Raw genomic sequence first — 12,437 nt, 5'->3', positions numbered from 1 at the left:
AGCACCATTTCACCCCAGCCAGAGCCTCCCCTGCTGTGCCCGCAGCCACCCTGCTGAGAAACCAAACTGGGCTGAGACCCAGATGGGAGGGTTGCCCATCTCCTGAGTTTTCAGCTCTCCCTGCGTGTGCCCAGTCCATGACTACCAGGGGCTGGTATGGGATCTGTGGGCAAAGGCATCCGGATGGTCACACACAGCAGGGGCTGCCAGTCTGGATGCAGAAAGCTTCAACTCATCTTGATCTGCTGGAAAAGCTTTAGGTAATAATAACATTAAACCACAAAAGCAAGAAACCAGTGGAATGACTTAAGGGTTTGTTGGGCTTTTTTTCCCCCCTCTGTCCAGAAATGACAGAGGAAAAAAACCCATCACCCCCATCTAAAGTATCAACAGATCAAGGATTTAAACAGAGCTATAGAAAGAAGCCGAGCAAATTTGATCTAGCCCAAAGCTCATGTCAAATGCACCTAAACAAAACCAGGACTCTGAGTGCACAACTGCTGCATTATTTTTTTTTATGTACAATTTCAATATATATAAATATATAGATATAAAATTAAATACAAAAAGCTACCTTGGAATAATGTTAAGAGTGTGACAAGGGAAAGGGAGGGGGCAAAGTGGCAAAAGCCAGGGAAGTAAGAAGTGGTGGATGGTTCGCAGGGATGCTTACACTGAGCAGTCCTCTCCGAGTCATCTTGATAGTAAGCACATGCTTAAAACCTGAGTAGGATTTAAGCTGGTGCTTAAGAGTTTCATTGAACAGAGCTGCTTCACTGAACTGAGCTCTCAGACCCTGCTCCTGCCCTGGGATCTGGCCAGGCTTGAACGCAGGACCAGCTTCCAGGCTTGGGGCCAAAGAGGGAGAGATGGGAAAAAGGGCAACTTGATAAAAGTGCTAATTAAGGTATAAATGGGTTCTGGACATTGTTTTGGTCAGTGTCACAGCCTTAAGGTTATTTCCATGATATCTTCTTTTGTACTTAATTCCCTTGAAAAGAACAGAAGGAAACCCCCCAAAAAATCACAGAAGATCATTAAAAAAGGTCTATTATTTGCCTGTGGAACGGGAACAGTTCATCACTCACCACGTCTGGCAAAGGGAGATGTTCTCAGTCAGGGGGTTCTTTGATTTCTTTGCTTTTTTTTAATGATTTTTATTATTTTAGTTAAAAAGTGTATCACGTACCCGATAAACCAGAGCAGCTCCGAAAGGAACAACTGCTCCACCGCTTAAATAGCTTTTTCTGTTAAAATAAAACCCAAAAAAAAGAGGTTTGTACAGATTCCATAGACCAGAAAACCCTCTGAAGTAGTAAAGAACCTGCCGTCTGCTAGGGCAAACATATACGGAACAGTTGGATCTTAAAAAGTGTATTAACATGACAGAGAGGAATGGCTCCATCGGGTCTCTCTGTATTTGGTATCGTATCTATTGGCAGTAGAGGCCATTGCTCTGCTACGGATGGTCATAGTTAAAACTCTGCTCTGCCAGAAGTCCCTGTGCATGCACAAGAAGCTGATTGCAGACATGAACCGCTCAGCATCATCACTGGTTGCTTCTGAAACACCAATAACCACAACAGGGCCCATCTGCACCAGAAGGACAGCGCTGGCGACGATCTGCTTAAATAAATAAATAAGGTGAAAACAAGCCACGGAGTTACTCATGAGTTACGGAGCCTCAGGCGTGCAGACGAGCAGAGCACAAACTCCTCCTGCATCCCTGGGCCTCAATGAAGCCAAACCAGCAGGAGCAAGGTGGGTGTAAGAGGGAACTCGTCCGCGACTAAAAAAGGACAGAGGAAAAACGGCTGCAAGGCTGAGATTAACTTCGTCGTTTAAACCGAGGGAGGGTGGTGACAGAGGGCTCCAAACCCCACCGAAGAAGGGGGTCAGGCACGGGCAGGACTTTGCCGGGGTGGGAGGATTAAAGCAAGCAGGAGGCCGGCTCGTCCAGCGAGAGACACCATTCCTGGCACTGGGTCTACATTCGATACATCCCTGTGTTCTTGCAGGTACATCTTTGCAGAAGAACCTTATTTTTCTGTCCCTTTTTAGGAAAGTGCTTTGCTGGGTTCTGCAGGAGGGAGGAGGGATGCTCAAGATTCATTTTCCTGTTTGAGTGACCATTTCTCTCCCTGCGAAGGAACCTCCCCTACTCAAGGAAGTGCTAGTTTCATTCACAAGCTCCAGGGTAAACACGATTCTCAAATGTAAAGCAGTGTCAACTGTTTAAAGCACAACCATAGGCGAACAGAGGGATGCGAGAAAAAAACCAAGCACTTTGGGAGAATTAAATAAAGCATGTAATAAATACCAATCATAAACTTCTGTACACAGGAGCAAGGGTTTGGTTTGGTTTTCTTTTTGTGTTTTTTATCTCTTTTTAATCATTTAATCAATATAAAAGTTTTTCTGTTTGTTTTTTGTCTCAGTGCATCTTCTTCCTCTTAAAATGCTTAACCCTTTCCTTTCTGCATCTCTCAGGCCCATCATTACGCACACCGAAATGGCAAAGAAAGACAAAGGTCTAACAAACCCCTTTCCAAAAAACTGTAAAAAAATATTCACAGCCTCAAACAGTTTTGTACATTTCGAGCAACAAAAGGTATAGAAAAAGGCACAAGTAACTGCATACATGTGGAGATAATACCAGACTGGGACAAAGAAAACCAGGAATCTTCCATGGGTTTGGTCATTCACTAGAGTGCTTCTTATAGCGATGATTATACTAAAGGAACTAGTGTTGAAAATGTCTGTTGATTTTACATTGGAAGCCTAAAGGTGGAACAGATGGTGGAGGCTTAAGCACTTCCCGTGTTTTCATCCACCTTCCTTTGAGTTTGACCTAAATCTGCGTGCTCTGGGTGTGGGCTGCTCTTCATGGAGCTTCCCCCTTGGTGACTGGGCTCTCCGGAGAGGTTCCTGCTCCGGCTGGAGAAGGGCTGGGCGTGCGGATGGCTGGATGAGGGCTCTGAGAGGCAGCTGGTGCTGCTGCTCCGGTCCAGCGCCTGCGAGGGGGCATCTGAGATGAAAGTGCAGGATGAGTCAAAACAAGTGCTCGAGCTGCCACATTGCTTCTTGCCCGGTTCTGTCAAGGGCTCTTCCCCACTTGTTGAAGGCTTTGGGGAGTGCTCGTGGGATGCATTGGGGCTGGCTGGGGATGCTGAGCCGCCTGCCTGCTCCGCCTGGCTGGACTCAGCCAACCCTTTTACCCTGTATTCCTCCTGGTCTGTCTTTTGCTGGAGCTCACTAGTCCTCATTTTCTCTTCCAAGTAACCACTGCTTGTAAGCTCTGGGGACAGTGTGTATTTAGAAACCTTTGCAACCGGGGAGACGGATGCTGATGATGGCTCCTGCGGGACCTGTTCCTCGTCCCTTTTAGGAGCCTGGCTGGAATCGGCAACGCTGCTGCCACCAGAGGCAAAGTATCCCACTTGCAGGGACACGACTGAACTGGGCACCAAGCTGGGATGGGTGCTTGGCCTCGCCTGGACCATCTGGATGCCCCCAATGGGAATCATAGGATATGGGGTCCTTGTGAGCTGCTGTGAATGCAACGGGAGATGGCTGAAGACATTCTCCTCCCCTCGGCTGGGAGCGTGGACGTGTATTTCATGAGGTGCCTGGAAGGGTCTGGAGCAGACAGGCTGCGTGATGCCAGGTGAGCATGTTGGGCTTCTTGTTTCTATCTTCTGCACCAGAGAGGGAAAAGAAACAGCTGAATCAGTGCAATGTACAAGTCACAGTATTAGCATCATTAATGTTCACTATAAGGATTGGGGTTTTTAGTATTTCACTCTAGTTGAGGGACATTAATCAAGCAAAGAAGATTTGGAACCCCAAACCTTTAAGGTATGGAGCAACCCAACCTACAGCATTTTGCCTTCTGGGTATAAATATGCCCACGGTCTGCTGAGGCACAGATCCAGGGCCTGGTGCAGCCTTGGATCATTATAAAATCATAGAATGGTTTGGAAGGGACCTTTAAAGGTCACATAGTCCAACCCCTTGCTATGAACAGGGACATCCTCAACTAGACCAGATTGCTCAGAGCCCCGTCCAACCCAACCTTGAATGTTTCCAGGATAGAGCATCTACCACTTCTCTGGGCAATCTGTGCCAGTGTTTCACCACCCTCAGAATAAAAAGATAGATATGATATCTAGTCTGAATCTACCCTCTTTCAGCTTAAAACCATCACCCCTTGTGCTATTATCAGAGTTGCCTCTGAAAGCCTGGCAGAGGATGCCAGTGCTTCCTGCCATCCGAGCTGCTTTGGATCTCTTTCAGTGCTCTGAGAGCCCAGAATAATGTTATCTATTTTTATTAGGATCACATCCTTACAGCTGCTAATTGAAGGATGTTTTGTACAGAGGGAGACATAGCATTAACTCTCATTTGACTCAAAGCACACCCATCAGTGTGGTCCCCACCACCACCCTCATGGTGTGGCCTGTAGAAATCAAGTGTTAAGACCCTATCATTTTACCTTTTCCTCTTTCTCTCTCGGTGCTTCACATAGTTTCCTAATGTACATCATGGAGAGATATGTGGCTAAACAGAAATGGATTAATTAGTGATGAGGTTATAACTAAACCCCTAAACAGGACTCCCAAGAAGAGGAAGCAACAGAACTTTCCATTAAGATGGGGTTAGCTTTAAAAGTTGAAGATTCCCTGCAGGGCATGTGTCTTTGTAGGGTTATGGAGAACTGATTGACCCCGTGGGCTGGATCTCTATGAAGAGGCAACAGAGGAAAGCAGCAAAAGAGAGCAGAAGGAAGAGAAAGCAAGACCGCTAAAGACAGTGCATACTTGTTCAGTAGTTACAAGCCCAAACACTTGCTAAATCTCACTTATCCACATGAAGCCTTGGTAGAATCACTATGGGATGCTGGGACACCCCCAAACAAATAACCTCAGTGCTGCAACAGCCACCAGCCCAAGAGACTACCTACTGCATGAGGCAGTGGGAAGAGAGGTGGTCATGGTCAGGCCTGATGCAGAGCATCGACAGAAAGCCTTACACTGAAGCCAAGCTGAGACCATCGCATGGTTTTGGATCTGATAAATCCACCTCTGATCTTTCTTGTAGCCTTACCAGGGATACAATTCTGCAGGGAAAGCCCAGCTGTCCATCTCACTGATAAATGGAAGTTTCCTGTTCAAGTCTATCATTTATTTGGAGGTACATGAGAAAAGCAACAGTGATGGTTGTGGGAATAAAAGGAAAAGGGAGATGGAGCAAAAAGGTGTGAGAGTGTAAGTTACAAGGTGTGAATGGGTAGATAAGCAGGGGTACACCATACTGTCTTCTGCTGTTGACTAGGGAGCTTAGGGGATTTGCTACAAATGGTGGCATTGTGCAGTTTTCCTGATAGAGATGCGTTATTGTTGAAGGACCAGAGATTTTCCACAAGACAGGAAAAGTTAATAGACAGGAAAGGAAAAGAGCATTAAAGTAAGCACAAGTTTGAGCTTAAACAAGGGATTTTCTCTGAGAAGATGAATACTCAAAGTAGAAAGCAGACAGAAGGCAGCACCAGAAGGTCATTGACATGGAAGAAGTGCACATAGGGCAGCGTGGCTTTCTGGAGAGGACCTGGGTCAGCCTCTGCTGTGACAGGTTCTCCAGGGCTTTTATAAAGCCCTCTCCCTTCCCAGTGCAGCCCATAAGGGCTTGAGTCTCTCCTCACACCAGTTTCACAGCAGAGCAGCTCCAGCAACTGAATCTCATGCTCAACAGCATGAATTACAGCAGATCCAGGCACGATAAATGTTCCACCAAACCCAACATCTCATTTGCCTGGAGCAGTGGGAAGAACGTGCAATTTTCCTTTACCCATATGTCCAGCAGAGAGATTAAATCGTTTTCTGGACCCAGTGGGATCCACCTCTCTGTGCTGAAGAGAGGAGTGAGATGAAATCAGAGATGGCCAAACAAGCATTCCTCATCTAACAGTCGGTTGCCTATGGACATAGCCCAGGAGCCAGCAGGAGAGTGCAATGGCTCTCAGAGCTCGTTCAGTGGTTTCATTGACCAGAGAAAAGCAGCCACAGCTTTCCCCCAGATGGTGAAATCTCAGAAATGGGCATGAAAATCTGAGGGGAAAAAAGCTTTTTAGTGACAACCAGTCATTATTATACTATATCATTATTAAGGACATCCTTACTGCTTGGCTCAGCAGGAGACCGGTTGGGTCAGAAGTGTGAATAACCCATGGAGAAGGGGCAATTTTGCTCAACTGAGATAGGCAGAACCACATGGGTGCAAAACCCATTGCTGTCCATTGTCACTAAAGGTTACCTGTGACATCAGCCACGATCAGAGTCACTGTGCACTTCTGCATTGCAACCTTCATTAAACAACACACCAGAGAACATACTGCAGGGACTAGAAGGCGAGAGGGGCTCGAACTTACCAGCTTGGACTCATAGAGCTGTATGTTTTTGCCAAAGAACCTGTGAGGTAGAGGCATCAAAGATAATATCCCATGCTGGGCTTGATATGAGCTTTGAACTTGGTCATCTGCTGCTGATTTGCTAGTACCAGGCAAGTCCTCTTTCCCAGGGGATGGATACCTAGACGGCTCAGAGCATCCTGGAGACAGGACTTTCTTCAGCGATAGATATCTGACTGATGACACCTCCGTGCTCGGTGATGGGTGCCTGACAGGGGAGACCTCTCCTTCTGGTGGAGGGTATGTTCTTGGGGACAGCTCTCCTCTGGGGGACAGATGCCTGTTGGGCGACAGCTCGAGTCGTGGTGACACACATCGCAGTGGAGATGCCTCCCTCCTGGGAGAGACACGTTGGCAAGGAGACAACCCTCTCCCTGGCGACAGGCACCTCAGGGAGGACAGCTCTGCAGTGGGTGAGAACCGCTTCGGTGAAGCTTCGGTTTTGGTTAATAGGTGTTTCCTGGCTAGCAATGGTCGGTTGCTGCCACCAGCTCTGCCAGAGTCCTGGCTCGGAGACCACCTCTTCCTTGGGGATGTGTCTTTTGAGGTTGCCAGGTCCATGACTAAGGCCATCTGTGGCCTGGTGACAGACTCCCTCTCAGCAGAAGCCAGTTGTTCGGTGGAGGTCAAAGCTGGTCTGTGGAGACTCAAGAAGCTGTGGCACACGGCAATGTCACTGCTGTCTGCTGACCACTTTGTTTCCAGCCCTGAGGAGGAGGCCTGCTGGCCTTCACCTGCTTTTTGGCCACTGGGAACAGTTTCTTGGGCTGAGGACAATGCTGTTTCGGTGCCTTCCTCTTGAGAAGATGGAGAGCCACCTGAGGAGTGCATCAGGAGGGTGGTATGTTTGCCTTCCGGCAGCTTTAAAGGTGGCTCATCTTGGCTCTCTTCTTCCTCCTCATCTTCCTCATCTTCATTGTCATCATCCTCGTCAGATTCCTCTAGGTCTGAAAACTGATGTTCTTCAATTGGCTCAGATCCCTCCCGCCCCTCAGAGTCCTGGAATAGGTCTTCACTGGTTCCTGAAGGAACAGGCAAACAGAAAACAGTGTAAAAACACACATACAGGGACTGTTTCTGTGCTAAATCTGCTCAGAAGTTCTAAGGGGACAAGAGGAGAGAGGACCTGGCTATTTCATAGCTTCTGACTGTTGCTTGCAATGGTGCCTACAGAATATCTACAGCTGCCAAAATACAGGGAAGTTGCTGGGATAACCTCTCCCATCCTGCACACGTTGGGCCTTTTCCTGCCTGGATTAAATGGAAGTTAAACATTAGCAAGACAACTGCTTGGAAAACAAACAACAGCATTGGAAGAACCTCTGTGGATTTTCTTCTCTTTGAGGTCCATCGGGAACAGCCACTGGATGTCACTGCAGCTCAACAAAATCGCACTGACAGGTTTGCTGTAAGCCCCACGGCTCATGGAACACCAGTTTCTTACGCTCTTTGTGCCATACACCAAGGCGATGGGTGCAAAGCTGATGGCACAGGCTCTATCCCAGCTTTGGAAGGAAGGAAAGTGCCTGGATGCTGCTCTGACACCTGCATGGAGCCTCTTTACCCCCTCAGTTCAGCCTAGGACACTGTTTCTCCTCCAATGAGCACTGAATGGTTTTCCATTTACAGCTGCCATCTGTCAGCAGGACAAGGCGGAGGGGAAATCAAACAGAGCTAATGCTGAGGCTGGACCACACCTGCCTGCAGCAGGCAGAGGGGTTTTCTGAAGGGGATGTGGCCACACAGTGAGAATGTCACTGTGATCTAAGGATAAAAAGTCTCATTTTGCTTACTCCGAATAGCAGGGGCTTGATAATTAATGCTCATGGAAGTATCAGGCATTACCACTGAAATAATACATCTATTTTACCATTATCCATCCAAGAGACAGCCTGAAATGCATCCCATTTGTTCCCCATCCCATTTCAAAAGTATCTGTAAGTAATCCACAAGGCGAGAAATACTTCAGAACTACAGCATTGACTCAAAGCCATCAGCTCTCCACCAAGAGGCTGACTCTGTGAAATGCTTGTGTGATGATGGTGTTTGCTGGGGCCAGGAGCCAGTGGTTGTTTGCAGATTCCCAAAGGAACTGAGTTCAGAACAAATATTATTCCAAACAACCCTCGCTCCCAGCTGTAGGGTGAACTGTGCATGTCTCTTGCTTGGCAAAGGAATGCATTTCACTACTGGAGCTATGAGCTTGTCCCTATCTCTGGCTTTGGGGTTGTGGATGGACAGGCAGCAGCTACAGCCTCAGCCTCCACTGAGTGGCTCCGAGAGCCTTGTCTTGTGTGGTCTCCTTTTTAGGCCCCAGTCACACACCAGCCAGGTCAGAGAGCAAGGGCAGGAGTGTGGACTGAGGGAAACATGAAGGCAGATCCGCATTGGGGACTTGTTTGCATTTGCCACCGAGGGAAACATATCAGTGAGCCCTAGGACAGCCCAAAGGGAATTGGCTTTGGCATCCTAATGCGCTCCTTGCAGGCAGAGAGCTCAGCTCTGAGCTCTGAAATGCATCTTCCTGAGCTAATAGGCTAAGAAAGGGCAAAGCAGAAGATAAAGAGGGAGACATGGAGGAAGGAAGGAGAGAGGGAGCTAGTGAGGATGTGCCCTGGTGATGGCTTTGTTTGAGGGTTGCATTTCATTGCATGCCTGTTATTCTAAGGTTATTCTACCAAACCTCCTTGTGCAATCACACCAAGTGCAAACAATGCAGGAGTGAAGGATACTCAAATCTCCTTTTATAGTAACACCCCTCACTTTCTCCTGCCCCTTAAATAGAAACAATCAAGTGAAATACAACTCTAGTTTAAAATAATCCAGGGAGCTTTAGGAACCGCTGCTCCCTCCCAGCCTGCTCCCAAAGGAAAGCATGGCAATCTCCCTGCACTGGTTTGTGACACATGGAAATAGTCTTCCTTTTTTGCTATTATTATTATTATTATTTAATTAAAATACTCCTTTCTAGGCTCTCTTTTAGGCCTCTTTGCAAAGAAGACAGAAGATACACTGTGGTTACACAGAGGAAGGTTCTTTGCAAGCCAGCGCTCTGAGAATAGGGGATGTGCCATGCAGCTGTGATCTCTGATTTCTCATGCACCTTTCTGCATTTCTATGTTATTTTCTCATTCATCCAGATAGCCCCAACCATTCCAGTACAAAATGCCATCTTCTGACCACCTTCTTGGCTTCTTTATTTAGTATTTACTTGACATTTGTGAGTAATGGGCCTCCTTACTCCTGAGGCAGAATAGCTGAAATCTCAGCAGAAGCCCAGTGTTAGCTTTAACCAGGTGATAAAGAACCTGCAAGGGAAGAAAGGAAACATCCTCCAATACCAGACCTTCCCATTTACACCTTCCTGCATTCCTTCCTGGCCGACCGTCCCCTTTACACAAACACAAATGGTCTTCATCAATGGGAGGAAATGAGGACTGTATATTTTCTGTAATTCTACAATTACAAGCATTGCTTGTATAATGCAATGAAGTCCAGACAGCACAACACATTCCAGCCAGCAGCCGCACAGCCAGCAGCAACAGTGGGAGAGGAGTCCCTAATGAAACCTAATGAGTTCCTCTCCTCTGCAGTCCATGTAGGGTCCTTCCTTGCTGGGCTTAGCAGGTGTCCAACCACAAGCAGTCAGGGACCAATGAGTTGATGGTGGCCATAAAACAGTCCCCCAGCTGATGGTCCCATCCTTCCCAGCTGAGCTGGGGATGCAGAGCAGACCTTCCTTGGGCTTTTGCTTAGACCTACTCTTCCCATAAGGCCAAAGGCTGAGACCAGCTCAGCTTCATCACCCTCAGACCTCTGTTTTCAGAAGCAGAGTGCTCCCATGAACAGGCTTTCAACACCCTGCTGAGTGCACTACTATTAACCCTATATGAGCGCAGGGATGGATGACTGAAGGAAATGATGAATGAAAGCATTCCCCTGGCCCTGTGCAGTGAGCCCTTGCAGTTCTGTCCTCAGAAACCTGCAATTATGTGCAGCATAAACAGGACTTGTGATTTGCAGGTATTCAAAAGCCAAACTCAATTAATAGGATTCATTAGTTCTAACTGGCTGTAATGGAAAGGTTCAAAATAACAGTTGTTCTTTCCAGAGTTGTAAAGGCCACAGCCAAGTACAGCACATCTCATCCTGATCAGAAGGTTGCTCTAAAGAGCTGAAGGAAAGCCAGGAGTTCAAGCAGATTTAAAGGGAAGCAAGACATACCATGGGGCAGACTGGTGGCCAGGTTATTCTTAGCCTTGGTTAGATGGGAGAGCCCTTTGTCAGTCCCTGCACATGTCAGGAAAGGGACTCTGAAATGGGGCACAGGTGTCTGGCAATGCCAGAGGGCTCTTTATTTCTTCCATCTCCTTGTCCCCTGGCCAACCAGTTGACTACCCCTGGCCTTAACCAGCCCCTAAGCCTGAAAGGGCATGGTGCACTGTGCTGGGGATCACTGCGCTCTGGGGCTGGTCAACCAGTGGGACTTCTCAGGTACCTCTACAAGTTCTCTGCTGGCAGGGTGAGCCATGGTCCGGTCAGGTCAAAACCAGTCTCACCAGCCCTCCAAGCCACAGCTGCCCCAAAGCAGTGACCCAAGCCCTGCAGCCCCATCAGGATGCTCACCTGTGCCTCCAAACCAGGATGGCCACATCCAACCCCTTCTGCAGGAATGCTAATTCCCAAACTGGGCTCAGGATTTCTGTGGAAGCATGTGAGATTCCCTGAACCACAGACACCTTGCTGACTGCTCCTCAGTTTGAGATGATGCTTTGCCAGTGCCTGCAGATGTCATAGAATCATGGACTGGTTTGTGTTGGAAGGGACCTTAAAGCTCATCCAGTCCCAACCCCTGCTATGGGCAGGGACCCCTTCCACTGGAGCAGCTGCTCCAAGCCCCTGTGTCCAACCTGGCCTTGAGCACTGCCAGGGATGGGGCAGCCACAGCTTCTCTGGGCACCCTGTGCCAGCGCCTCAGCACCCTCACAGTAAAGAACTTCTTATCTCCAACCTAAATCTCCTGTTTCAGTTTAAACCCATTCCCTCTTGTCCTATCATTACAGTCCCTGGTGAACAGTCCCTCTCCAGCATCCTTGTAGGCCCCAAGCACAGTGTAATTAATGAGCGTGGAGATACCCCAAGGACATCGCACACTGCATTTCTGAGCTTCAATATCCCAAAACTGAGACTTAAAGCACCTCGGAGGGTGCCCAGGCCCCCAAGCCCTGTGAACCACCTGCACCACAAGGGAGCAAACCACATTCCCACCATAGGGAAAGACACTGTGATTTTTAATGACCTCTGCAGCAGGAGCATGCGGAACCAGCCCCTTTCCCAATGAAGCCTCTGATTGACTGGACCCCAGCAGGGTGATAAGCCTGTTTGCTGTTCCTGCTGAGTTAACATTCCCTGGCTCCCGGCTCCAGCACTTGCTCAGCTGATGTTCACTTCACCAAAATAACCCTGGCGCCGGGTGTTCCAGTTTAACCCTTTGTCAACAAACCCTTGTAGAGGGGGGAATCAGCAGGGCTGGGGTGAGACAGAGTGGGGTGCAACAGGAAATGAGTTGGGGGGATGCTGAAGGCAGCCACAGGAGCTGGGGCAGCAGCCAGGAAGGGTCGATGGTGTCGTGCCCAGCCTGCAATGCAAACAGAAACCACTACCCTGCTCCGTGGCACTGCTTTACCCAGGGATAAAGGCACTGGGATGGAGCAGACCTGTGCTCCCAGAGCCTCCCTTCCCTCCATAGCCTGTGCAGTGTTTCCTACAAGCACAAAGGACCCGCTGAGCTCAAACACAGATGACTCAAACTGCACAAGGAGCTGAGATCTGCTCTCCTAAAGCTGCTTCCCCATCATCCCTGTGCCTGTGCTCCAGGCCTGAACACTCAGGGTCTTGGTAAAGGAAACAGAATAACAATCGTCAGAACATCTAACTGCTCCCCCAGGACCCATAACTGAGCCCTCCACAG

General features: G+C 48.4%; 1 protein-coding gene across 1 annotated transcript in view; it reads right to left on the bottom strand.

Moving 5' to 3' along the window:
- Positions 1–332: 332 nt before the first annotated feature.
- The window catches only part of LOC101874790 (HIVEP zinc finger 3), a 58,970-nt gene continuing 46,865 nt past the window's right edge, over positions 333–12,437 (bottom strand). Inside the window, exons 5-6 of the mRNA XM_013127502.3 lie at positions 6,428–7,488; positions 333–3,698 (exon numbers count right to left, since the gene is read on the bottom strand). Of these exons, the coding sequence (XP_012982956.2) occupies positions 2,808–3,698; positions 6,428–7,488 (1,952 nt within the window). The 3' untranslated portion in view covers positions 333–2,807. The remainder of the gene's footprint in view (positions 3,699–6,427; positions 7,489–12,437) is intronic.

Source organism: Melopsittacus undulatus, chromosome 14, assembly GCF_012275295.1.
Source record: "Melopsittacus undulatus isolate bMelUnd1 chromosome 14, bMelUnd1.mat.Z, whole genome shotgun sequence".
Lineage (NCBI taxonomy): Eukaryota > Metazoa > Chordata > Aves > Psittaciformes > Psittaculidae > Melopsittacus > Melopsittacus undulatus.
Note: the sequence above shows the minus strand (reverse complement) of the source record. Positions and strands in the feature narration are given on the sequence as shown.